Source organism: Sphaerodactylus townsendi, linkage group LG12, assembly GCF_021028975.2.
Source record: "Sphaerodactylus townsendi isolate TG3544 linkage group LG12, MPM_Stown_v2.3, whole genome shotgun sequence".
Lineage (NCBI taxonomy): Eukaryota > Metazoa > Chordata > Lepidosauria > Squamata > Sphaerodactylidae > Sphaerodactylus > Sphaerodactylus townsendi.
The window spans coordinates 31,637,586-31,663,938 of record NC_059436.1 but is presented as its reverse complement, the minus strand read 5'-3'; the positions used below and the strand labels follow the sequence as shown (position 1 = coordinate 31,663,938).

Below are 26,353 nucleotides of genomic sequence, written 5' to 3'. Positions count from 1 at the left end.
TTTTGTTGGAATTTTATTATCCCTCCATTTGTATGCATATAAAATCCTTACTGCAGTTGTTATTCACATAAAAAGTGTTTGGTATGATCAGAAATACTTTTCCCCATAAACCCCAACAGAAATGCCTCAGGTTTTTTTCAATTGTTATTCTCAAAATCTTTTGATTTCTTTAAAAAATCATATCCCAAAACAATTTTGCCTGTTTACATGTCTACCACATATGCAGGGACGTAGTAATAGAATATTGTGGGGGTGGGGGCGGGGCCATGCCCCACCTGCCCCTGGGGCATGGCCACACCTCCCCAAGCCCCACCCCCGGCCCCAGTGCTTATAAAAGCAGCTCTCCGAGGCCAGAGACAGCAGACTCCCATGCTCTGCCCTCCCCCGCCCCCACCAGCTGGGCTCCCAGCTGGCAGCCCCTTCTGCCCTCCCTTCTGGGCAGAGGTGTAGCTAGGAAAAATGGAGCCTGGTGCAAAATCTGAGTCCCCCCCATGAGCAGCCACTGTGATGCTGGAATCCACCCCCAAACAGCATCATTTTCAATGGTGTTTAAACTAGAGAGCCCAAATTCTCCTTTTAAATCCACCTTAAAGGGAGAATCTGGGGTCCCCAGTTAAAACAATATTGAAAGTGATGCTGTTTTGGAGTGGAAACAGCATTATTTTAATGTTTGAACTGAAACAGCATTACTTTCAATGTTTAAACTGGGGACCTCACATTCTCCCTTTAAATCCATGCTGAAGGGGGTGGATTTAAAAGGAGAATCTGGGGGAAATGTGGGGGTTGTTTGCTGTCAGGGGTGAAATTATTAAGCTAGCAGCACCAAAATTTCAGGGTATCTTTAGGAGACTCTCCTGATGATACCACCCAGGTTTGGTGAAGTTTGGTTCAGGGGGTCAAAAGTTATGTACCCTCAAAGGTATAGCTCCCATCTTCTATTAGCTCCCATTGGAAACAGTGGGGATGGAGCACCCCCTTTGGGAGTCCATAGCTTTGTACCCCCTGGACCAAACTTCACAAAACCGGTAAGAGACTCTCCTGATGATACCACCCAGGTTTGGTGAAGTTTGGTTCAGGGTGTCCAAAGTTATGGACCTTCAAAGGTGTAGCCCCCACCTTCTCTTAGCTCCCATTGGAAACAATGGGGGATGGGGGCACCTTCCTACACTTTATCAGGTCCAAGCTGCTTCAGTATCTGTTTCATTTATTATTTTTTACCAGATCTAAGACTTTGGTGTTATTCTTATCACACAGTTGTTTCTTTTTAGCAAAATGTAAGACACAAATCTTCCCTTCCGCTGATGTTGAGCCCAGATTGCAAGGATTTCTTTTTTTTTCTCGTTTATGATACAGGCTCCATGTCTTCTTCATTATGCCCTCACATATACTATCTCTGTATCAGCAATGATGAAGAAGGCAGGGAGCAAATGAATGCACCACTGCAATGAGAAAAGCTATTACTGTGACAAATTATCATCATATATAATTATAATCGTCATCATTATTAATATGATCCAGCGTTGATGAGTGAGTCTGGAAGGGTTAAATCGATACTGACATGATATTTGTAGAGTGTGTTTTTCATCTTGCAGCAGCTGTGAAGGATTTTGCCTGCATCTGGCTACCATTATAACTTGGGGAGGGAATTGGAACACCAGCCAGCTGTAGCTATGTTCCATAGTTGAGCCCATCTCTGTCTTTTTGGCCCCAGAGGAATGAATTACAGTCATGAGCCAAAGGAGGAAGATCTGATGGGAGAGGCAGGGGTGGTCTTAGTTATTCTGGGGTTTGGGGCGAAAATCCTTGAGAGAGCCCAGAATCACTGCTCCCCTCTTCCTGCCCTCTACCTGGACCAAGCAAGGGATGGCCATTGCTCTGTGCAAGGTGGAAAAGAGTCACTGCTGGAAGGAAGCCATCTTCTTGAGCTCCAGACCGGGCAGTTGCAGGAGAAGGCATGAGCTTGGTCTTTCCTGCTCTCTTTTTGAGGGTATGGGCTGTGGGTTTGGGGCCCTGAGCAGCTGCCTCTGTTGCTGATTGGCTGACATCTTAATCCTATGCAGAGTTACTCTAGTCTAAGCCAATTGAAGTGAATGGGCTTAGACTGGAGTAACTCTTCCTAGGATTGCACTGTAAGACTGCTCCTGGACAGCGGGATAGACAGAATAACCCACCCTTTATTCTGAGGCTTTATTTTTTCCTACTCTTTGTTTACATTTTTGTTTTGTAAGTTTTATTTTATTTATTTTATTTTATTAAACTTATAGGCCGCCTTATCCCCAAAGGGCTCAAGTTCCTTGGGTTCCCATTGTAGAGCAAAGTGGCATATAAGTGCTTAAATAAATCCACCAGCACAAGGATCAATTCAGTCTGGACATTCCATTAAAAAAATGAGTCGGTTGCAAATGTGCAATCAGTTGGAAAGAGCTGTGTAGCTCAAATGAGAGTACAATAGCTGTGTACTCAAATGAGAGTACAATCCAAATCCAGGTTTTGGCCTTCATTTCTGGTCTCTAATATAGCAATTTCCCCAGATTTCACTGCAGTTATATGGCTTTCATTTTGCTGTATGGAATTGGCATGTCCCAATTGGTTCACTGCTTTAAGAGCCGAAACAGCTTTACCGAATCTAGCCTAACATGGGCTTTGCAGAGAGGAAGAACCACCATGGGGGGCAACATGCAGTAGTCACACACTGTGGTGTGGAACTCCCTTCCCATGGTGGCTCATGTGGAGAGCTTTATCCTTGCATCCTTGGGTGGAAGACTTATGTAGAGCCGTAGTCTTCAACCATGGGTCACAATCAGGTGGTGGAGCCCCATTGCATGTCACCATTTTTGTCCTTCTTTTGGAGGGGAGAGAGACACAATCTGATGGTAATATACCTTCAGACAGCAAGCATGTGAAGCTTCCAACCCCTTTGCACACACACTGGCAGTGTGTCACTCAGTCACTCAGCAGTGCAGAAGATTCTGTTTAGCACAGGAAGGTTCATGAGACACCAGTCCTCATTACAGCTTTCCCCTACAATCTCTGGCCCTTTCTGCACAGCACAAATAAAACACCATAAGACATTAAATAAGTGTTTTGGGAAGGAACTCCACACAGTTCCCCCCCCCCCCCCTAAAATGGCCTCAGGACATTTTATTTCAGCTCAACCTGGTTTCCAGTGAAAATGCTAAACAAGTGACCCCCCCACCCCGAAGTAACTTGCAAAATGTCTCCTGCTTGCTGCGAGGAGAGCAGCAGATGTTTTTGATGAGGTGGAGAAAGAAGTCCTTTCTGCACAACATAAATAAAACTTCTTGCAGATGTTTTAAAAAGAACCATTTTGACATTTTTGCCTACATAGCACAGACAAATAAAGTGTTGGCAGGGAAAGCAGTTCTTTCCCCACCACTCTTCACTCTAGCTGTTACTTTCAGTTTCCACTGAGTAGCTTGTGCCTCTCATTTTCTGTTCTCTTGTGAAGACTCTGTGCTGCCGCCATTTGCAGAATGTTCCCATGGAGTTTCCTCTGGTTGCAGCTCATCTGCATGTCATTTCAGTGTATAAAGTTCATTAATAAAGTTGGTTTTTCCTGGCAATTGTGACATTATAGTTTTGAAGATATCGGAAAATGGCAGGTGTGACGGGCTCAGTGGAAACTGAAAGTACAAGCTCCAGCTTCAGTATGGTGTACCCCCCTGATGCTTGTTTTGCATTTACTGTTTTACATGGCCTTGGTCTGCTTCCCATAAGTCTGGCCTTGACTCTAGAGAAGTCACATCTCTGACTTCTCTTCCTGTTACATGGCTCTGATACCATGGGACTTCCTGTCACCTTTAGCGGGGCCCCATGCTGCTGCCTGGAGATGAGATCTGAGTCTGGAAAGATTGGAGGATGCTAGTGTTGAGGTTCCTGTTGGATTCATCCTTGTGTTTCGAATACCTGTTGGGAGGAAATTTAGCAATATGTTTTTACAAATTATTATTGTCTTGGTTTGTTTGTGCAAAAAGCCATTTTGGCACTATCCCCAACATCTGTAAATCCCTGAGGATACACTAAGCATGAGGCCAGAGTGATGTAGCTGCATGACCCATCCTCTGAGGTCTGGATTTCTTGCCTGACATTTACACAATGCTGTTAATGTGTTGCTGTTGGCTATTGGGTGGAATCCTATACGTTCTTAGCTCTAGAGTGGGAACAGTCACTGTTAATTTTCCATTGAACTCAAGGGGAGTCCTTAACTTCTCTCTCCTTTGCTAGAGTAATCTAACAGCATTGCAGAGTCCTGCTCTGAGGGAACTTTGTATCACAAAATCACTCTTTAGAGTTTTGCCAATCATTGGTTTATGCTGGAATAAACTAATGGCTGGATAACTGGTGTCACTCTGGCACATCTCCAAGCTCTATCAGTGATAAGTGCCTCTGACAGTGTCCTCTAAGCTTCTACATAGCATAACTGGAAAATAATTCTGTGCTGTGATGGGTCTAATGGCTATTCCAAGCCAATTATCTGGAATGCAAATCAACCCCATCTGCTAGGATGGCATTGAAATCAGTTTTATTTGGTGTACCAAACTTGCTGAGAAAGGAAGGCCAAAATTAAAGTATGACCCTCCTCCAAATATTAACATTTGAATTTTAAAATTGACCACAGATTTTTAAACATTTCCTTTATTTTATGTCAATAGCAGAAAGAAGTAATAATCACTGGATTGTATGAAAATGGAAAAATTAATATTAAGGATTTTATATATACATGTAGTCCGTTTCATCTCCATTTAACAGTACGGAAGGGAAGGTATGTTCATTGCTGGCTTAGATTAATGAAGTAAGTCTATTTGCTGCGCACAGTTGCATGTTAGCTGGCAAATACCATTGCTTGCATGCTAGCTGTCACAAGCTGGCTTTAAGCTCTAAAATCAAATGCTGAAATCAAACATAAAAATAACAGCTACTTTAAGTGTGATCAACTTTTGTATTGCCATATATTTCTTCCTTTATTTAAAATATTTTATGCCATTTCTTCAGAGTCCTGCTTGAGGCAGCCCACAGTATAAAACACAAGTAATTAAAAATGCCCAGTTATTAAAAAACAGAAACCAATAGACATCAGATATTAGACATGTGCTGTTCGCGGTTTCTGTGTGTTTTGATGCAGTGATCTGCGTAAGCATTTGTTTCTACCCTTTTTGGTAAGATCTACCAATGCAGGAAGCTGACATGTGAAACACACACACACACACACACACAAATAAAGAGAAGAAAGGCGGGGAAATAACTGGAAATAGAATTGCTGAAAGAGAGGCTATTCAGCTCCAGTGGAGCAGCAGGCATGCAAGAGGGAAAGAAACACTGACAGCTGTCTAGAAGAAGAGTGAGCAAAGTTGTGGTTTTCTAAATCATCGCTAGAAGATGGAAGATGGAGTTGTGAAGCAAGGCTTTCTGTACTTGCAGCAGCAGCAAACTTTTGGGAAGGTAAGTCCTATGGGCGGCAGTTCCAGCTTTTGCTTCTTGCGGTAGGCTTCTTTTGCTGAGATGGTCACAGATCCACACTGTGACTTCCTCATATTTCCTGAATAGCAATGCTTAGTCTGAATGCCATCAACCTACCCCTCCTCAAAGCTTATTCAGCTGCTCAGCCCCATTGAAGTCAATTACACACTTGTTTAGGAATGGAAACAGGCAGTTCGGTGGTTGTTCAGGTCTGCATCTGAACCTCTTGAGAGATGTCTGGGTAGGATGCTGAAAGGTGCCTGAAGAGCAAATAGTTTACTAAACAAAGAAAGGAGGAAATCCTCAGTCATCAACAATTGAACTTAGGTGAAAGTACCCTTGCCAGCCTTTGATATGCCTTGGGTGAAAAATAGGGTAAAAGAAATGCTTCTTTAGGCAACACGTATTCATTGTAACAGCAGGTTATGATGGCCATGAGTAATGGTTGTTTACAAAAGCAATTAGATGAAGTATCATATTAGCATGATATCTAAGGCAGGAGTCCAGACAACGCTACTCCAGCTTTCAATTCCTTGGATGTTCCAGAGGGATGTAACTATTGCTTCAAAGGGAATGCCACAGTAGATGGGCTTTGATCTGATTCGTCAAGGTGTTTCCTACATTTCGATGTTATCAGACCCTCAGGATGAGCAAATCCCATCCATATCAAATTGAAGCAAAAAAAGTGCATCTTGACACACCATCCAGGATCCTCCAACCCCGATTATAGCAACTCCTGATGCCCTCCACAATCAACAGTGCATATGAGTGCGTGCATGTATGTATAGAAAACTCTTCCTGACTTGACCGCATCACAACTTTGAAGCACATTTAGCAGTTCAGTCAGTGAGGACAGCAGCAACATCTCTCTTCTCTCTGGCCAAGCACATAGGCCTTGGCTTGAATGCTAAGGGAAGGGCAGGACCAGGTGAACTTTCTGTTGTGTGTTTTTCTCTTCGTGTTTTTAGAAATGGCGGAAGTTCTGGGGCGTGTTGTACAGTGGGAGTCTCTGCGCGGATGCCTCTCTGGAGCTCCTGGAGGGTTCCGGCCTTCTGTCTACAGAAACTGCAAAGAAAGCTGGAAACAGCAAACACCTCATCAAACTGAGTGACTGTGTTCATGTGGCTGAGGCTTCCGGAGAAGCCAGCAACCCAAAAGAAACCATTGCTTTTTTCCTGGAAACCACACAGATGTGCTACCTGCTGGCTGCTAAGAAAACTGAGGCAGCTGACTGGATCCTCGTGGTTTGTGAACATGCTTTCTTGGTGAGGATAATAGGGATGAGGCTAGGTCCTATGCAGTCTGTCTACGCAGTGGCGTAGTGCGTGGTTAAGAGCAGGTGCATTCTAATCTGGAGGAACCGGGTTTGATTCCCAGCTCTGCCGCCTGAGCTGTGGAGGCTTATCTGTGGAATTCAGATTAGCCTGTACACTCCCACACATGCCAGCTGGGTGACCTTGGGCTAGTCACAGCTTTCTGGAGCTTTCTCAGCCCCACCCACCTCACAGGGTGTTTGTTGTGATGTGGGAAGGGCAAGGAGATTGTAAGCCCCTTTGAGTCTCCTACAGGAGAGAAAGGGTGGATATAAATCGAAACTCTTCTTCTTCTCTATCTCAATCCCAGTTGCCTGCAATACCTCTTATCCATTGACTGAGCTGCTGAAATGTACTGTTTGCAATAGCTTAACTGTTCAGCAGGAAAGTGCAGCTTCTATGAGCACAGTTGTGTTTGATGGGAGAAAACCACCCCAGGCTGGACTGTTTGCTAGGAAGGGGGGAAGAAACAAACTAGGCTGCTGGTCCAGTAAGAAAAGTGGTGCTAAGTAGGAAAAGTGCTCAGAAGGTCAGATGCCTAAGGTATAGTGGAGATATAGACCAGGGAGATCTGGGTTCAGACAGCCATTCAGTCATGAAGCTCACTAGGTGATCTTGGGATCAGTCATCTTGGTCTTCTCCACTTCCTAGAAGGTATAGAGAAGAAAGAGGAGGAGAGAACCATGAAGGACCTCTATCAGTTCCTTGGTGAAATAACATGGAATGGACAGGAAGGAGTGGCCCAGACAATGCTTTTATTAAGGATGAAATGGAAGCTTCAGGTACTTTGTGCAATGTACCTGACATATTTTAATCTTGTCTCTCTAAGGAGCTCAGGGTAGTGTAAATGGATTTCCCCCCTTCATTTTATTCTCACCACTCCCCTGAGGAGACAATTAGACTGAGAGAGAAAAGAGAGAGGCCTATCACTTAATGGGGTTCATACTGGAGTTCAGATTTGAACCCAGGTTTCCCCAATCCTAAACTAACAACTAGACACACTGAGACAATTACCAGACTACCAGCTTCATTAGATGCCATAGCTTGCCCATGTTCTCAGTGTACTGAGTGATGCAAATCACCTCCATGGAAATCTGAAGCTGAGTAGGACAGTTTAGGAGTGTCTACTGAAAAACTGTGATTTTTGGTCAGAGCTCAATTTCTTCTGGCATCCAATAGCAGCTACCTATGCTGGGCAGCTACTTGAATGAAGTCTTTCTAAAAACTGAAGTGTGACTTAATATAACTGGTCCCTGGATTGCTTTTTAGTCATGGTAGATTCTATCTTCTATGGGTTCTAGAAAAGCCAGGAAGACTGGAAGGATCTCCTGAAAGGCAAGACCACTTCTGTCTTGATGGCAGAGAACTCTCTTTACAGCTCCACATGCACAGGTAATGTTGAAGCAGAAGAGACCCTGTGGGAGAGGGGAAGGCTCTGCCTCTGCCACACCAGTCAGGAAGATGGGCAGACTGATGGTTAATCTATTGGATGGATGGCAGTGTATGGGGAGAGTCAAGCAGGGTAAGTAGCCCTACACAAAGGCTCTGAAAAGTCCAGCTGAAGGTCTGGGGTGAAAAAACTGCGGAGCCATTCTGTGCCCCACCTTTTGTAATTGCGGTTGTATGTTGAAGATAAGAGATGGATTCAGTGGAGAGAGGGGATTCAGTGACAGAACATTTGTTTTCCATGCTGAAGATCCTAGGCTCAATCCTCAGCATCTTCAGATATAAGGATCAGGTAGTGCGTGACACGAAAAACCTCTACCTGAATCCCTGGAGAGCTGCTACCAACAGGAGTAGATAATTATGACCGTGGCCATTTCCCCACTTTGAAAAGAAAAGCGAGGCTTACCGGGCTTCGTCATGCTCGCCACTGCCCGCACTCTGCATGGGGTTTTGCAAAAGGCGCCATTCTGAACAGGGGCAGAAATGACGTGAGCTGAGGGGTCGCGAGGGCGGCAGAATCGGGGCGGCTGCATTGTTGCTGCTCCGGTAGTGGGGAGTGCTGCTAGACCCCGTGTTATTTAGAGCGAGTAGCACATAACAAAAGGCAAGTGGGGAAACAGCCCTTGATAGACCAAGGTTCTGACACAGTAGCTTATGTGTATGTTTGTGTATACATCTATTCAGCAGTTCCATCAGCTCCCAGGGAAGCCGAATCAAATTCATCCACAGATTCCCATTTGTGGACAGGGCTTTAAACCTGTGTCTGCTGGACTAAGGCTCCAAACCCCAAAATTGGGCTGGGCTGGGCTGGGCATACCTGCTGCCCTTCGCAGTGAGTCAGCCTGTGAAAGAAAGGCACAAGAAATGCGCTTGAGGTGACAGTGAGGCTGCAGTATTAACTCAGCGAAGTGCTTTCACAAAGGCGTCATGGAAAGTCTGCCTCTGCTGAAGCTATCACGCATCCTCTTCCTGCCGTGTGGTTTTGAAGCCTAGGCCTTGTACAGAGATGTGGCTCCCAGCTGCTTGGTGCTCCCCAGTCATTTATCATCCCCTCCCAGTTTCCTACCCACAGTCTATGGACCCTCTGCTTGCAGTCTCATGATTCATGCCCGTTCTGCACAAACTTTTGCATTTTTCAAATTCTTGGGAGAAAAAGAGGTTTGGGAAACAGAAATTAAAATGTCTAACAGTAAATGGCAGAACGGCCATGGCATTTTCTGGTTCCTATCCCATGCCTCAATGCTAAGTGTTGCTTTTCTGCATACTGCCTCTGGCCTGTCCATGGCTTCCTTCTCTGCTAGAATCTTGGAAGTGTTCTGTGCACTACATCTTGTGGCTTGGCCAAAGCAGATGCAGTTATAATCTTAGGAATGAGGGATGAAGCTATCTCCCTGGCCTGCATAAGAGTAGATGTCCTGAGGCCATCAGGAGTTTGTCCTCATTGCCAGTGCTCAGCAGGGTGGAGGCTGCTGGGCATTAATTGTATTTAACAATATCATCTTTGTTCATCTGCAGTGACTTCTGTAAAAGAGTTCCCTGTGAAAGTGAAGACAACACAGGCTTCTGAACACTGTCAACTCAGGGGCAGGTTTCTCCTTCGAGCCAAGGTGGATGCTTTAGAACTATGCAGCATACAGAAGGGAAATGTGCTCTACACCTGGCCATACAAGTTCTTGCGGAGATTTGGTCATGACAAGGTAATAGTGGTAGGGTTCCAGTATTTATCATTCCACGCCCACGCTTGTGTGGAGATCTGCTGCTTTTCAAGTAGCAATGCCGTATCTTCCATTTGATCTGAGACCCGGAGGTCCCCTGGAATTACAGCTCATCTTCAGAATACAGAAAATTCAAGCTCCTCCTGGAGGAACTGTGGATGTTTGGAGGATAACTCCTATAGCGGGTATCCCATGAGTTTTGGAACCTCTGCTTGGTTGCTTCTGTAATTTGAACCAAGAGTGACCAAGGAACACTCCAGTAAATGGTATTTCGATGAGGTCATTTGATTGATGCATCTTAATAAAACCAGCTTGCTTTTAGATATTCTCCAGTTTCATGTGAAACCGAGGCTTCCAACGGCCTCCTCCCAAGTGTGAGAATATTGGCATGCCTAAGCATGACGCATCTTCAGTGATCTCCCAAATGGGCTGGATTACTGAAGTGCTGTTTCACATGATTTCCAAGCAAACACTCTCAGTACTCCAGTGAGGTCCCTGTCCTCCTCAGGTTCCACCCCCAGATCTCCAGGAGTTTCCTAACCTGGATCTGGAAACCCTACTCTCGATTCCCTACTGGTGGCACAGGGGTTCCTAGCAATCCTAACTTCAAGATGGGGAAGGGAAGGAGTATACAATTCCAGGAATGCATGATGCTCTGAGGCCCAGAGGAACTGAGCAAGGACGTGCAGGGAGATAGCAGTATACTTGCTCTACACAAGCATTGTGTGTGTGTGTGTGTGTGTGTGTGTGTGTGTGTGTGTGTGTGTGTGTGTGTGTGTGTGTGTGTATATATATATGGAAGGGGGGATCATGGCCTGGGGTTTCATGGTGGCTGCTAGCAATCCCACCCAGGCACAGACCATTTTAAGCTTATCCAGCTCTGCTTCAAACGATGAAGAACATAAGAACGTCACAGCTAGCTGGGATTCAGCACCAGAGTCCACTTCGAGTCCAGCCTTTCTGCTGGCACGCTGAGTGGCTCCACCAGGTGCCTTTGGGAGTTCACAATGATGTGAAAGCAATGGTTTACCTCATGTAGCTGTTGCTCTCAAGCACCTGGACCATGTGCCATTTGCAATCTCTAAGATCAAAGAGGGGATCAAGATTGGCAGCCACAAATCTCAGACTTCTCCTCCTATAACCTCATCTGTTCAAGTTTCCCCTTTTAAAAGCCTATCCAGTTTAAATAGGCCATCACCACCTCCTGTGGTAGTATATTCCAAACACCAATCACACGTTGCGTGGAAGAAGTGTTTCCTTTATTAGTTCTTAATTCTTCCCCCCAGCATTCTTCAATGAATGCCCCCTGGTTCTAGTGGGTTGTGGAGAAAGAGAGAAAAATTTCTTGGTTGTCAACATTTTCTCACTCCCATGCATAATTTTATAGACTTCAATCATGTCCCCCCTCAGGATCGCCTCCCTTTCCAAACCCAAAGAGTCCCCACAAACGCTGCAAGCCTTCTTCCTCATATAGGAAGGTGCTCCTAGTCCCTGCTAATTCATCCTCGGCGGTTCCCTTTCTCTGCACTTTCTTTTCAATCTCTATCATAACATCCTTTTGAGATGTGGTGACCAGAACTGGGAAACACAGTAATTCTGTGCGGCCGCGACTCATCAAGCTTTATATATAAGGGCATGACAAATTTTGGGCAGTTTTATTATCAATTCCTTTCCTAATGATCCCCAGCATAGAGCTCTTGCCTTTCTTTTTTTCATTAGCTGCTGTTATATACATTGAGTTTGTTTACATTCCCAATGGAACTATCAACCCTAAGACGCCCAAATCCCTTTCCTGGTTCTGTGACTGATAGCACTGACCCCTGTAGCGTTGGTATGTGGAAGCTCTTTGGATTTTTTGCCCTCCTATGTGCATCACTTACATTTTGCTACATTGAACTGTATTTGCCATTTCTTAGCCAACACTCCACCTAATTCTATCAAGGTAACCGCTTGGAGTCTCCCTCGCAATCCTTTTGTGGTTCTCACCACACTCACATAATCTTGGTATCATCTCGCAAATCCTTGGCCACCACGCTTACTCCAAGCACCCTCTTACTCTCCAGGTCATCAGTTTATGGTAATTCAGGTTAAAGAGCACTGGTCCCAACACGGATCCTTGGGGGACACCACTCCCCACATCTCTCTCCATTGGTGAGAATTTCCCATTTACACCCACTCTTTGCTTCCTGCTTCTCAACCAGTTTTAATCCATATAGGAGGACTTCCCCTCTTATTCCTTCATTGCTGAGTTTTCTCAATAGTCTCTGGTGAGAGAACTCTTTGTCAAAGCCTTTTGGAAATCCAAGTAGACAATGTCCACTGGTTCCCCTTTATCCACATGCCAATTTCATACATCCCTCTAAAGAACTCCTAGTAAGTTTGTAAGACAGGATTTGCCTCTGCAAAAAAGCTTTCATGCTGACTCTTTTCTCAGCAGGTCTTGCTTTTCTACATGCTTTCTAATAATTTTATCTTTAATGACAGATTCTTACTAATTTCACTAGGAACAGATGTCAAACTGACTGTGTCCTTGTAATTTCCTCGGGTCCCCCCTAGATCCTTTCTTAAAGATTGGTGTGACATTGGCCATCTTCCAGTCTCTTCAGGGATGGAGCCTGATTTCAAGGATAAGCTTGCATATTAAAAGTGAGAACATCAGCAATTTCTATGCTTGAGCTCTTTAAGAACCTTCTTGGGTGAATGCAATCTGGGCCAGGGGATTTGGTAGCATTTTAGTTTTATCAAATGGCTGCCAGAATCTTCTTCCTTAGTCTACCACTATCTTCGTTAGTTCCTCGGATTCGCCTCCTAAGAAGCTTGGTTCAGGTGCAGGAATGTCCCTCACCTCCTCCTTGGGTGAAGACAGATGCAAAGAATTCATTCAGCTTTTCTGCAATCTCCCTGTCATTACCTTTTAGCACACCCTTTGTTCCTTTGTCATCTAACGGGCCTACCGCTTCCCAATGCTGGCTTCCTTGCTTTTTGATGTACTTGAAGAATCACTTGTTTGTTGCTGGTTTTGATGTTCACAGCCATGCTGCTCCTCATAATCCTTGGTAACTTTTGCCTCCCTTTACAGCTAACTTGCTTCTCTTTTGCCACCATTTGTGTTCTCTCTCTCTGGTATTCTTTATCAAAGTTAACTTGGACTTCCATTTTCTAAAAAAGAAAAACGGACTTCCATTTTTCTAAAAAGACATCTTTTTTTTTTTCCCTAATAATTCTCCTCAACGTCCCTTTTGTTAACCATGGTGGTGGCTTTTCTTTTGGACTGGTGTGCTGCCTTTTTCTAACCTGTGGAACACATTCCCAGCTGAGCTTTTAAGATCTTTGTGTTTTTAAAATAACCTCCAAGCATCTTGGACAGTATTTTCATTCTCTTGATTTCTTCTCTTCTCCTTTCAGCTTCCTTAATGACTCACTATCCCCTCCCTTAATCTTTTGAGAAATTTCCTTCTTTCTTAGAAGGCAAATGTAACTAACATTTAGTAGTTGTCACTTGTCTCGCATGCAGAGATACTGAATCTGACAGCATTGTGGGTCAGCTTGTTCCCTATCGGCTCAACAACACTGGACTCTCCCTCTGCACCAGGTCCTGGGTCCCACATAGAACTAGGATCTAGGATCACATCTCCTGGTTGGTTCTCATACAACCATCTGCTCTTAAGTTACAGTCATTTAGGCATAACTGTCCAGGAATGTTCTCTCCTTACTTCATGACCTGAAACATGCATTTTTCCAGTTTATATGGGGATAGTTAAACTCTTAGCTTCTATTACCACTTCGGTACATATTTTGTTTCTTTTGTTGGCCTCTCTCTCTAATTTCTTTTTTTTTTCCATCTCTCTAGAATCCTTCTTGTGCGCTTTGGTCAGGGGGGACGATAATATATTCCTGAATAAGTTAAACTATGCTTCACCCCTGGTATTGATGCTATATCCACAGTGCTTCTTGTAGAGGAATCAGCTCCCCCCTGCATTGTCTATCTTTATGTGACACACTATGCTCTCTTTGATGTAGAGGGCCAAATTCCCTAACCCCCAATACCACGCCTCTGTCCTATCCTTCCTGTAGAGTTTCCTGTAAAACCCTGGGATAATACAACAGTGCATCCCACTGGTTCTCCCCTTCCCATTCACCACCATGTCTCCTCCCAGGATGCCCACTATATCAATGTCCTCCCTTCAAAAACTTCTGTACTCCAGTCTCTCAGGCATTTTAGGGTCTAATGCTTTCTGGCCAATTAGCATAGAGACACTCTTGTGGCTACTTCCTGTCCCTAACCTGGGATTATGGCGTGCTGTTTTGCCCTCTAGTCTTTGTGTAAGACACTATCACTTATCAGCATTGCTATGTTGTTCACTCTGTATGTGTGGTTGATTTGCAAAACCTCCTTCTCTGCCTCCTGCATCCCCATGGGACTCTAGTATTCCCAACCTAAGTCACTCCTCAGCTCCTGCTCTGCTTCTTCCCCAGGGACTCAGGCTTCTAAAAGCTGTTCTGCCACCTGTTTGTAATGTTGCGAGCACCCCAGCAGCCTGGTTCCTCTTGCTGGTTAAGATGGAAGCCCGCCGTTCCCCTTTTGTAGGCCAGGCCTCTGCCTTATCCCAAAAAAGGTTCCCCAGTTCCTGATGGGGCAAATCTGAAACCCCTCTGCCTTGCAGGCAAACCAATTCCTTCTCCATCCACGCATTGAGACCCCTGTATCTCCTGCATGGCTCAGCTCAGCCTCCTAGTGCTACAAGGGAATAATAGGTAGTATTTCCTTACCTTGAGAATGCCACCTTGGGGGTCCTGGGATTTTAACCTTTTTCTCCTAGCAGCCAGCCTAAATTTCGCCTCCAGAACCCTCCCCGGCCAGCATTTCCTCAGTCATGTCATTGGTACCCAATATGGACCCACACAACTGCTGACTCCACCCTGCAGCACTGCTCTGAACAGCGCCTATTCAGATGCGAAGCGCAGACATCCGCTATGAATCCTTCGCGACCAGGCAGGCAAGTCACCCATGCGGCGTCATCACGCTTCTGTCACAAACCCAACTCTCTATATTCCTGATGATCAGGAATCACCCACTGCTGCCAAGGAGCTCCCCTCCACCTCCCCTCGAGGGGTATCCTCAAAGCAGAGATTTATATCTGACCACTCAGCTAAGGAAGGCGCCCCATCTAAGGGAACTGATATGACTTTCCCACCTCAGAGACTCTGGGCACCCTCTGTCACCTGGTAGAGGCATTCCTCATTCTCCTGGATATTATTCTGAAGAGATGTCACCTTTGGGAGTGGGACCCGGCTGCTAGGTCCCTTCCTGGAAAGCCTTGTTTAGTTGCCCCTCTGCCTCCTCTCAGCTTCTCCAGGTTGCCACCTTGGCTTCAAGAGAACTGACAATCGTCTCCTTGAGTGCCAGGAGCTCTATTGCCAGCCAGGGCGACTACTCCACCACTTCTGGCCTGAGGTGGCAGGATAGCTCATACATGTGACATCATCTCAGTGCAGAAACACTGGAAAGCCCTCCCCATCCCCCCCTGCCTGGCTAGCTCTCTGCCTTCCATATATATATCTTCGTTTCTTTTGTTTCAGATATTTAGATATTAAACTTTTAGCTCAAAGTGCCCCTTGGAGCTGCACATTCTGTTCACTCTCACTATTCCTCAAGAAAATCGTCCTTTGATTAATTGGAATTAATTAATTTATTCTTTTAAAAAAGAAAAAAGCAAAGAAATTGCGCTTTGCACCGGGCTGGTTCCAGAGAGATCTGGAACTATAAAAGACCTGAATGACATTCCACCCCAGGAGCCTCCCACCTTTGAAGCAGTGTTCCCAGGACAAAAGAGTTAAAGGCATCTCTGTTAACCCCCCTGTTAAGCCCCACTCCAGCAGTCTCAGCTCTTAGCAACCTTACAAGGAGAAAAAGAGATAACCCCTGCAAACCCCTGTTAAAAATACACTGTTTTAAAAGATGTGGCTTTGAGAAAAGCCCTCCAAAATGAACACCAGAGTCACTCTGCTCTTCCTGGTCCAGTTGCCTTGTCCACTGCTGCTCCTTTCTGCTGGTTCCTTGGTCTTGGCTTTTTTTAATAGTAATGTTCCAGGAGGCAAGGCTAATAAGTGGTAATTAAAATTTAACAAGACATTCCCAAAACTTTTCTTCTTTTCTCGGGGAAATTCATTCAGCAATTAGCTTCACACAAAATGGCATCTGCCTTCTGTTGTGCCACATATATTATTTATTTTATTTAGGAAATTTGTGTGCCGTCTCTCCGGACCTGCTGGAGGTGACATACAGCAATAATAATAATAATACAATAAAAACAATAACATTAGCAATTCCAAATCAAACATCAATAAAAGCATCAAAATAAATAAAAACCATGCTGATAACAACAGCCAATGAAAGCAGTTCAGGGTATAACAACACAAAACAGAGTTTTAATGACATGAATGACATAAATAAAACAGTCCTTAGTCTAGAAGCAAACTGCCTAAAATGGTAGAATGCTTTTGTTAAAATGCTGTGTGAAGAGAAATGTTTGGTCTGGCATCTAAAGAGCAGCAGTGACATAGTGGTTAAAAGCAGGTGTACTCTAATCTGGAGGAACTGGGTTTGATTTCCCCATTCTGCCGCTTGAGATGTGGAGGCTTATCTGCGGAATTCAGATTAGCCTGTGCATTCCAACACACGTCAACTGGGTGACCTTGAGCTAGTCACAGTTCTTCTGAGCTCTCTCAGCCCCACCTACCTCACAGAGTGTTGTGGGGAGGGGAAGTAGTTTGTCAGCCTCTTTCTGTCTCCTTACAGGAGAGAAAGGGTGGATATAAATCCAACTCTTCTTCTAAAGGAGAGTAAAAGAAGTGCCAAGGATGGCATTTCAGAAGTGAGGTGCTACCACTGAAAAAGCTTTGTCTTTGCAGAGGAAAGTGGCAAGCAACTGTTTTTCCAGACAAGACTCTGGTCTGTTTGTGTTTGCTTTTTGTACCACCAGCAGCCCCCTAGGTCAAGACTGTTTGGCCAACTTTTCCAGTTTTGGAGAAGACAGAAAATGAATCGTGGGCCGTTTCCGCACGGGCGGAATATGGCGGCCTGGGGACGGCAAAAACGCTGTCCCCAGGTCGCCGTTCGCACAGGGGGCGCAGCTGCATCGCAGCCGCGCCGCCCTCGCGCCGCCCTCGGAAGCGCTCTTGTTGGGGAAACGCCGCCTTGAAGCAGCTGCCGAAAATTAACGGCAGTGGCTTCCGGAGACGCCTTCCCCACCCTCCTCGACTCCAGCATCTTCTATCCTTGTCCCTGTTTCAGCAGATCGCCGGTGCCTGGGGATACGCTTCTTCGCCCTGGCGCCGCTGGAGCAGGCGCGCAGGGCCTGTGTCCCTGTGCCTCGGCGACGCTGGAGGCTCTGGGACATGCTGGGTCGGGCCGGGCGCCGCGCTTCCCAAGCGCGCGCCGCTGCCCGCTTCCTTTCTCCAGGTCCCAGCTGCCCCGCGCTCTTTCCAGGTCCCAGCGTCATCGGGTCAGCGTCAGAAACACCGACCTGGCCGCTTCTGCATTCGTGCGGAAACGGCTGTAGTTTCTTTGATGTACTCCCTGAACATTTCCATTCTTTCTACTATGTCTCAACCTAGAATAACAAGTGAGCCAAAGTGAAAATAGAACGGGGCAGGAAGGTCAAGACAGATGATTTTTTTTGTTATTTTCATTATGTATCAACTGTCAAAATGTGTTTTTTGCAACTTCACCACTTATTAAAACATGTGCCTATATTGTAATAACATCTCCAGTATTTTGAAGAAGATGTTTTATAAATATACTTTAAGCTTTATGAGTATAAGATGTCCTTTTCAATGTGGAATGCGGCCATGCCTCACTATTTGGCTGTTGTCCAGGTAAACATAAATGCACAGAGGCACTGCTCATTCTCATCCTCTTCTACATCTGCTGTTTGTGATAGTGTGGGACAATGACATCTGCAAATCTTCTGCCCGTATAACCGACCCCAGTGACTGCTGTATTTCTGTTACTAGGTGATGTTCACATTTGAAGCTGGACGGAGATGCACTTCCGGGGAAGGCAGCTTGGAATTTTTAACCCAGCAAGGCGATGAGATCATTCGGGTAATTGAAACAGCCATCAATGCTCAGAGAGCTGCTGGGGCGACTGACCAATGCAAGGAAGGCTCTTTCCACACCTCCGCAAGGACTTCTTTTCTTGCCAGGGCTAGCAATGAGACCCGGTCCTATGAAGAAGGCACTTTGCAGGAAAAAGTCACGGCAGTGGAAAAAGGGCAACCACCTCATGCAGCCAGCACCAAATCCCTCTCATTGGGGGCCGGCAGTCAGGGACATCCAGTGAACAGGGGCAGATTGGTGAAGCCCGTGGCCAGCTGCCCCTTGTCCAACATCCAGTACCCACACTCGGAACTCTCCCATTCCCTTCCAAGAAGAGATCCCCAGTATGGACCTGGGATGCTGGAGAGAGCAGGGAAAATGATAGTTCCACAGATCAAAGTGGAGCCTAACAGGGAGGATGCAGAGTCCTTCGATCCTGCCTTCAAGTCACTGGGGAGCAGAAATGGCAACCGCCCCCAGCAAGCCATTAGGGAGGCATCAACCCCACTGATGAGAGGTGACCGAAATGATGCATTGGACAAGATCTCAGCTGTTCTGAAATATGTCCATAATGACACAGAAGGTCTGGTCCACCATGTTTATGATGAGCCCCAAGAAATCAAAGGAGATGCTTGGAAATGGCAGGCCACTCCTGAGGATCCTGTTGGCCATGAATATCCCTATAACCCATACCTGGATGACTATTCTGTGCCCAAGATGGCAGCATCTTCTACACACAGGCTATCCGAACAAGACAAAAACTTGCTTGAAGAATCAGCATTTGATAAGATTGTCCAGAGGTTCAAGAAAAACAAGAATGCACAGTGAATAGGAGGGGATTGGATGAAAGGAATGACCAGTTCACAGGATTAAGTTGTCTGGGGAGTTATACAGGGTGGTGGTGGTTGGGAACATATCCATAACTTAGGGGCTATCATTTTTGAGTGGGCGAGAAGATCCAGGTGAGAACTTCCTGAAGTAGAAGCAAGGCTTTCAGTTGAGGAATTAAGTTTGGAAAAAGAAAAGTGAAGGCCTTATTTCTGCTTTTCTCCCCCTCACTTTTTGAATTTAAGATTGTAGAATCTAATACAGAACAGCATTGTAAACCCGCATAGGTTTGGGCAGTGGTAGTGTAACCTCAGCTTGTGGGTTCTGTGGGGCAGTACTTGGAAGGAGTTGCAAAGAACCAAATTTAAACAAAACAGTTTACTTCTCTTTACAATTAACATTAAACATCAACATTTAACATTACAATTCAAGGTCCTGTTCAGGTTGCATTTCAAGTCCTCCTAGTTACAGTCTACTGATACTGCCAAGCTCCAATTCTTTCTTTTAGTAAGTGTGTTGGTATTCCTGAAAGGACTCCAAGGGCTTTAAGGCAGGAACAGGATGCAACATGATGAAGGTTTCCAGGAGAACTCTCACCCATTACAACCACAAAAAGAAACTCTTAACAAGGTGTCAAGGGCTTATACAACCAAGGTCCGAGTCTGGTAGCCTTGTCTTCTCCAAAGAGCTCTGCAGCCTTTCTGCTGCTCTGAGTCTCCACCCCCTTACTGGTTCAACCCATTCTGGGCATGGGGGTTACAGTAGCAAATGGAAGCATTTTCTTATTAAATCGTACCTTACCTAACCCATCTTTCAAAACTGTACCAAAGAGCAATAGCAGACTGGTGGCTACTCTGTGCCTCTTATCTCCCCAACCTATCCTCTGTAGGTTTTCTGCTCTACAGCTCCCCATCCATCTGGCATACCTGGTCTTCACTTGTGACTCCATTTGGTCTGTACCATAATTAGCCCTATTGGGGCAGGTAGGAGGACCCCCAGGGACATCTCTATAGAAACTCACCTGGGGCAAGTAATGAAATTGCACCCTCCCCACCCAGACACCTGATATCCATCTTTTAAATAACTGCACAAATCACAGCTGATTTATGGTGAACCTGTGGGATTTTCAAAGCAAGACATAAGCAAAGGTGGTTTGCCACTGATAGCACAGCAATCCTGAACTTTCTTAGCAATCTCTTCTAACCAGGGACAACCTCAGCTTAGCCTTCAAAATACAAGATCAGGGTAGTCTGGACCAGCTAGGTTAGGGCAGCAATAAAATGGCAGTTTAAAATAATAGCTAATAAAATTGTGGTGTTTTTTTTTAAGTAACAGTTCTAAACTGCAGCAACCATATCATACTGGTGGAATGAATTTTTATCAGTGATCCTGAATGTAGCAGGTGTCACGGTGCTCAACAAAGTGTTATCTGAGTCCCATTTCTTTCCTCTTCAAAGCATCTGTTTCCCAAAACAATGAGCCAATCCCAACAATTCAATTTTATAGATTCTGGGAAAATGTCCAGGGTGAGAACCTTCAGGCAACTACTAAATGAAACCTAAACATACATACATACACACATACATACATACATATGTATGCGTATATGTATATGTATTGCATATATATATATATAAATATCTATGTATATAGCATCTATGTTCTTAGAACAGATTAAAATAGCTGATGCTTTAAGGGGTTGTCAGAGGGTCCTAAGCCCTTTAAAACAACAAACTCTTGATTGTTGCTATGTACTGAGAGATTATTATGAAAGGCCTCAATTATTATTTATTTATTTTTTCAAAAAATTATTATTTATTTATTTCTTTTTTCAAAAGATGCCTTTCAGATCGCCCTCATGTGCCAGTTGGGAACAGTAAGATCCACTTGATGTTCTGCTTCCCTAGAGACTTCTTTTTTTTTCTCTCCCTGCCCCCTTCTTTATTTTTAACTGTTTACTGATAAGCCAAGGAGAAAATGGATTTACATTTTCTGTAAACATGAGTTGCCTGGCCAAACGATTTCAAGCGGGTCTGGAGTCTCCTCTCTCCAGAGATAATCTTCCAGGCACAAGGGGGCAGCTGAAGGCAGGAACTGGCCAAGAAAGCCTCAGCCTTCATTGTTCAAATGATCAAGGCTGAAACAGAATCCACTGGATTCTCCACCCCCCCCCCCATCCTTGCCAAAGGTAGTGCTTATAAATAGATGCCCCTGCTCAAATGTACTTCCTCCCAAGCAAACTGCTATGAACTAATTAGGCTAGCTTTGGAGTTTCCCAGAGCAATATATATAGGGCTGGATGGGAACCTCCCAACGCTTGCAGTTTGCAGCCCTCTGAGATTATTTCTATCGTGTTCTTTAATATACACACATACACTTGATAATGCAATGTCCTGCTGGCCCTTCTGTGCTGCCTCTGCTGCCACTGCCAGGGCTGTACATCACCCATTCTCCTGGACCCACACGTGCAGCAGGTGGCTACTACACCACTACTGATCTCCACAAGCATGTGCAGGGAAGATAGAGGTGCTCGCTTCACACTGCCTTCTCTGTGAGTGGACCACCTCCAATCCTGGGAGAGAGGCAGGCAAGTGGGCATGTGGGTGGGAGGCACAGGCTGGCCCGAACTCCGTCTTTGCAAAGGGACTGGGGTGGCCAGGACATCCGCAGTCAAGCTGCACCTGAAGCACACACCCTGACTTACCCCACCCTAGTTACACACCTGAGGACTCATTACTTTTTAGTTTCTTCTGAGCTGTGTAACAAAAGCATCTACTTTGCATACATCGTGTCAGTACACAGATCTGGCTGCTGCTTCTCTCTTCTACAAAGCAACATTTCTGGGGATCTCTTCAGGGCTGCCAGTGCTTGAAAGACAAGATTCTAATGCCTGGAGCCAAGTGTCAGGACCTGCAGGGATTGGAACTGGTGATTCTGAGCTTTGCTGACCCATGGGGAAAGCTAAGGCTGTAGGGTGAGCTGTAAGGAACTCTGATATCCAAAACATCTGGCTCCCTGAGGCAGGATATAGCTGTAGAACCCTGGAAAAGGCTGCCTGATTAACAGTCTGCACTGGTGGTCGGTCTGTTTTTGTTTACCCTTTCTTATGATCCTGGCCCCAGTATAGAGTAACCAGACAAGGGTTGGAAATCCAGGCCCTAATACTGACAACACCAGCCAGGCTGGTTTATTTTCCTTGCTAGTAACCTTAGAAAGGCTTTTACCTTTTGTCTTTGTTACAGGCAGTACTACATGGAATCAGCAGGCTGGCCTGTGTTTGGGCTGTTTACTGAACTCCGAAGTGCCTGCCAGCAAAGGATGAGGATTCTTATCTCCAAACAAAGCTCCTAGTGAATGGCCCAATTCTCTGTCACAAGAGGGCAGCATTGCCTTACTCTCAGCTCCTGATATCTGGAAGCTCTGATGAAGCTGTCTCCAGAACAGCAGTCCCCAGGCAGCTTCTGAAAGGAGCACATTGGAGAAAACAGGTACCTCCTGCACACTTAGCTTGGCCTGTAAAGAATTAGTGGGAATGCTGAATGAGCTTCTGAATGGGACAGCTTGAGCCAGCTTACCCCTAGCTCCACAAACTGGGTTGGAGACAGCGGAACCAAAAATCCCAGAGATGGACAAAGGAAGAGGGTCTCCTGTTTGGATAGCTGGATATTGTCCAACTATATCCCAAGATGCCCATTTTAGTGCATTAGCCGAACCAGGCTGTTTGTTATTATAAAAGTCAGTTAAGCCTCTAATCCTTGTACTTTGATATATGAAGGAAACTATATAAGCAGACTTATGCTATTATGTTAACAAGAACCAAATGAGTTCTTGCCTTCCAGTGTATTAGCTAGCTGGTGGACAACAGCACAATGATTAACATGCAAGAGGAGAGAGAAAAGAAATCCCTTAATTTTCACAAGGGCAGGTATTGACCAGTTCAGAAGTCAGCCTGATTAAAGGGGTTACAATGTCAGACTAGAATCTGAGAGAGTCAAGTTCAGTTCCCCTCTTTGCCCTGGGAACTTGGTGGGTGACCTTTGGCCAGTCACACACTCTCAGCTTATTTTACTCTACACAGTTGTTGTGAAGATAAATGGAGGAGCCAATGTAAGCCACTTGGGGTCCCTGTAGAGGATGAAAAGGAGGTATAATTGAAGCAGATAAACACAAAGATCCAAGTGGTGTTTGTACTGCTCTCCTGACAACTTAGCCAGAATCTGACCTGGATTTGATATAGAGCTGTATTCAGTGGTGGGATTCAAATAATTTAACAACCGGTTTCAGTGGTGGGATTCAAATAATTTAACAACTGTGTATTACAGACTTCTCTCTAAAAATATACAACGGAATCACCATCACCAATGCTAATGTGGAGTTTATATTATTGAAAGAAGGGAAGGACACAGTGCGTTAACAGACTTCCCTCTGTGATACCCCTCTGAAGATGCCAGTCACAGATGCAGGCGAAATGTTAGGAACAAGATCCACCAGACAATGGCCACACAGCCCAGAAAACCCACCAGAACCAGTTGAATCTGGCCGTGAAAGCCTTCGACAATACATTTAACAACTGTTTGCTTACAAGTACCATTTTAACAACCGGTTCTGCTGAAGTGGTGTGAACCTGCTGAATTCCACCACTGGCTGAATTGTGGTGTACTAACTAGGTTGCTAATGTCTTCACTGAGTCCACAGGGTTATTAACACACTGGTAATAAAAATATACAATGGAGTCACCAATGCCAACATGGAGTTTATATTTTTGAAAGAAGGGAAGGATTGGGTGTCCGCCCCGCACGTTTATTATTTTTCTTTAACCCAGCCATGTTTCCAACATTAATTTTTGCCAGAAATCTACAACATATTGTACATTCACAAATACTATGAAGCTCTTGGGAAATTTTCCTTATAGGAGGACTCTTTTCACTTGTATATTAACAACTCTGGGCTGATTAGAACCCCTGGCATAAGGCTGTGGAAGAATAAAAGGAAATGGGTTTTATTCAGCCCTGTGCTTCCCATTTTTCTTAACTCGTACTCTGTGCACTGAGAGCTCCTCAGTGTGGAGGAATCTAGGAAGGGTTTTCTCACCCCAGGTCATGCAAACTTTTAAGTTTTCTTTTTCTTCTATACCCCGCCCCCCTTTCCTTTAATATGGGTTTTCTTCCCATCTTTTCCTGCTGGTTGGTTGGCTTCCCATTATGTTTGCACCAGCTTTTATAATCCTATCTCTGCCCCTTATAATCCTATCTCTGCCCCTGGCTTTCCCGCATCTCTATACATTTATCCTTTAATTTCTTCTCTCTTTAAACAACTAAATATGAAGCATGCTTACCTGTTAGTAAATCCCATTGAAATGCATGGATTTACTTGCCAATACAGTCCAGCTGCAATTCTGCCCATCCTGACTTGGAAATGAATTTCACCGAAGGATCCCCTTGAAATCAATGGCCCTTACACCCAAGGAGGGGGTTATTAAGCTGTTGTGAAATCTGTTGCCTAGGAGAAAATGTCACTTTAATTCTAATAGTTGAAAAACTAAACTCTCCAATGGAGGGAGAATGCTTTCGTTTTTTATGCATGCAAGTGGGCCACTAAAGGGAGAAAAAGATTTCTGTCTTGTACTTCAAATATAAATCATTCTGCTGTTGGAGCAGCGACAGCAGGGTCAGCTAGGCAGTCTGCTACACATTTTCCTCTGCGCTTTTAGAGAAGAAAGGCAGGTGGTGTAGGTGAAAGAGAGCCTTCTTTCCTGGCATCAGCCAAACACCTTTGCAGTGGAAACGTGCAATGAATGGGTTTGGCTCTCACCAGTAGCAAACCACTGGCATAATTTGCAATGATAACGGTATTCTATTTTAGGCTGGGAGCCAGTGAAAATATGAGCGAACTTTTGATTCAGATTTCCAGAGGGTTACGCTCTGCAAATGAAATCCTACTGGAGATCCCTGTCCCGAAAGATGTCCTGCTAGCCTCAACCAGGGTCAGGGCTTTTTCGGCCCTGGCCTCAACCTGGTGGAACACTCTGTTCAGTGAGACCAGGGTCTGGGGGGCTTGGTGGTGTTCTGCAAGGTCTGTAAGATGGAGCTGTTCCTCCAGGTGTATGGTTGAGGGGGCTACAATTTTCCATCAGTCGGGCTTCCTCTCCCCTCTTGATACAACTTTCCCAGTGCCATAAAGCTAGGTTTCAATATTTTAAAATTCTAAATAATAAAGCGCTAAGCAATCGAATATCCCAATGATGAACCCTCCTCCAATGGAAGAGCAGGTTTGCCGTCAGGACATTCGAATGCTTAGTGCCTTGACACTGCTGCTCCACTGTCCCACCCAAAGCCCTCTTGCTTCCCCACCATAGTCAGCCCAGCCCAGAGCCACAGTTGAAGTGAAGAAGGATCTTCAAAGGCCTGTGCTATAAAATTTGGAGGGCTTCGGCTGATTTAGACTCAGTGTGGGCCTTTCAGTTGCACTTAATTCCATCTGGCAATGCTTGATTTTGGTGCCTCCAATCGACAGTTCCTTATTTCTGCACATAAAGAAACAGAATGGATGGATCTGATTATGTGAAATACGTCCAAGACCCTTGTTATTAGTACAGCAACAACTAATTGAAAATGCATGCACCGCAACAGGGTGTGGAGGTCTGATAATCTCTTTTTGAACTTGGTCCACTCAGTTCTCTACTTTGATACAGAAATACTGAAAACTACACCACAGTTGGAAGGCAGGTTCCAATTTATTTCTTATATACCCTGCCTTTGTCTCTGATGGAGACACAAAGCGACTTACTTTGGTTTTTCATTTTATCCGGACAACATCCCTGCAAAGCGTGTTAGGCTGAGAGTGGGCAACTGGCCCAAGGTCACCCATCAAACTTTCCTGGCAAGGTGGGGATTTGAACTGGGGTCTCCCAGATCCTGGTTTGACACTCTAACTCCCCCTCAGTGCTGATCTGAGCTGGCGAGCCTGCTGGTGACTCACCAATCAAGGCAGCCACACCGGTCCTGGCCCAACTAAGTCAAATTTATGTCAAATCCTTGTAACAAATTATTTCAACAAGCAGCTCTAACCACTCCACAACACTATTAATGTTAGTTTGGAAGACTGTTGGTCTTTGGTCTATTTAATAGTTGTCTTGAAGGAATTCTGTTGCTTTCCTGGCCCTTATAGAGCAAAGCGCACCTGCTCAATAATTAAAGGCTGGGGTATCCTCCTTGGCACTTGTTCACAATTGAGAGAATGATGCTTCCCTCCTCTCTGCAAGCAGAGCTTTGCACATTGTTGTGCTATAGCAATACATTACGACTGCATTATCCTGTGTGGACAAGCCAATCAAATCATTGCTATAATGCAAGCTTTGATGCAAGCTTTAATGCAAGCTTTGATGATTTTATTTTGTTTACTTTTATTTTTGTTTACTTCATTTATAGGCTGCCTTCCTTGCTGATACTCTGGGCAGATTCCTGAATATAAAAC

General features: G+C 45.0%; 1 protein-coding gene across 1 annotated transcript; it reads left to right on the top strand.

Annotated features, from left to right (window-relative positions):
* The first annotated feature begins 5,207 nt into the window (after positions 1 to 5,207).
* DOK2 (docking protein 2) lies at positions 5,208 to 19,177 on the top strand. Its single transcript, XM_048512509.1, has 5 exons — positions 5,208 to 5,460; positions 6,447 to 6,743; positions 8,093 to 8,183; positions 9,753 to 9,934; positions 17,969 to 19,177. Exons 1-5 carry the CDS (start codon positions 5,398 to 5,400, stop codon positions 18,878 to 18,880), a joined length of 1,545 nt encoding a protein of 514 aa, XP_048368466.1. The 5' UTR covers positions 5,208 to 5,397; the 3' UTR covers positions 18,881 to 19,177.
* Positions 19,178 to 26,353: the final 7,176 nt, after the last annotated feature.

Coding starts and splice junctions, on each gene's coding strand:
- DOK2 (XM_048512509.1), top strand. CDS start 5,398: ATGGAAGATGGAGTTGTGAAGCAAGGCTTTCTGTACTTGCAGCAGCAG. Junction 6,744..8,092: donor TTTGTGAACATGCTTTCTTG/GTGAGGATAATA, acceptor TATGGGTTCTAG/AAAAGCCAGGAAGACTGGAA. Junction 8,184..9,752: donor TTACAGCTCCACATGCACAG/GTAATGTTGAAG, acceptor GTTCATCTGCAG/TGACTTCTGTAAAAGAGTTC.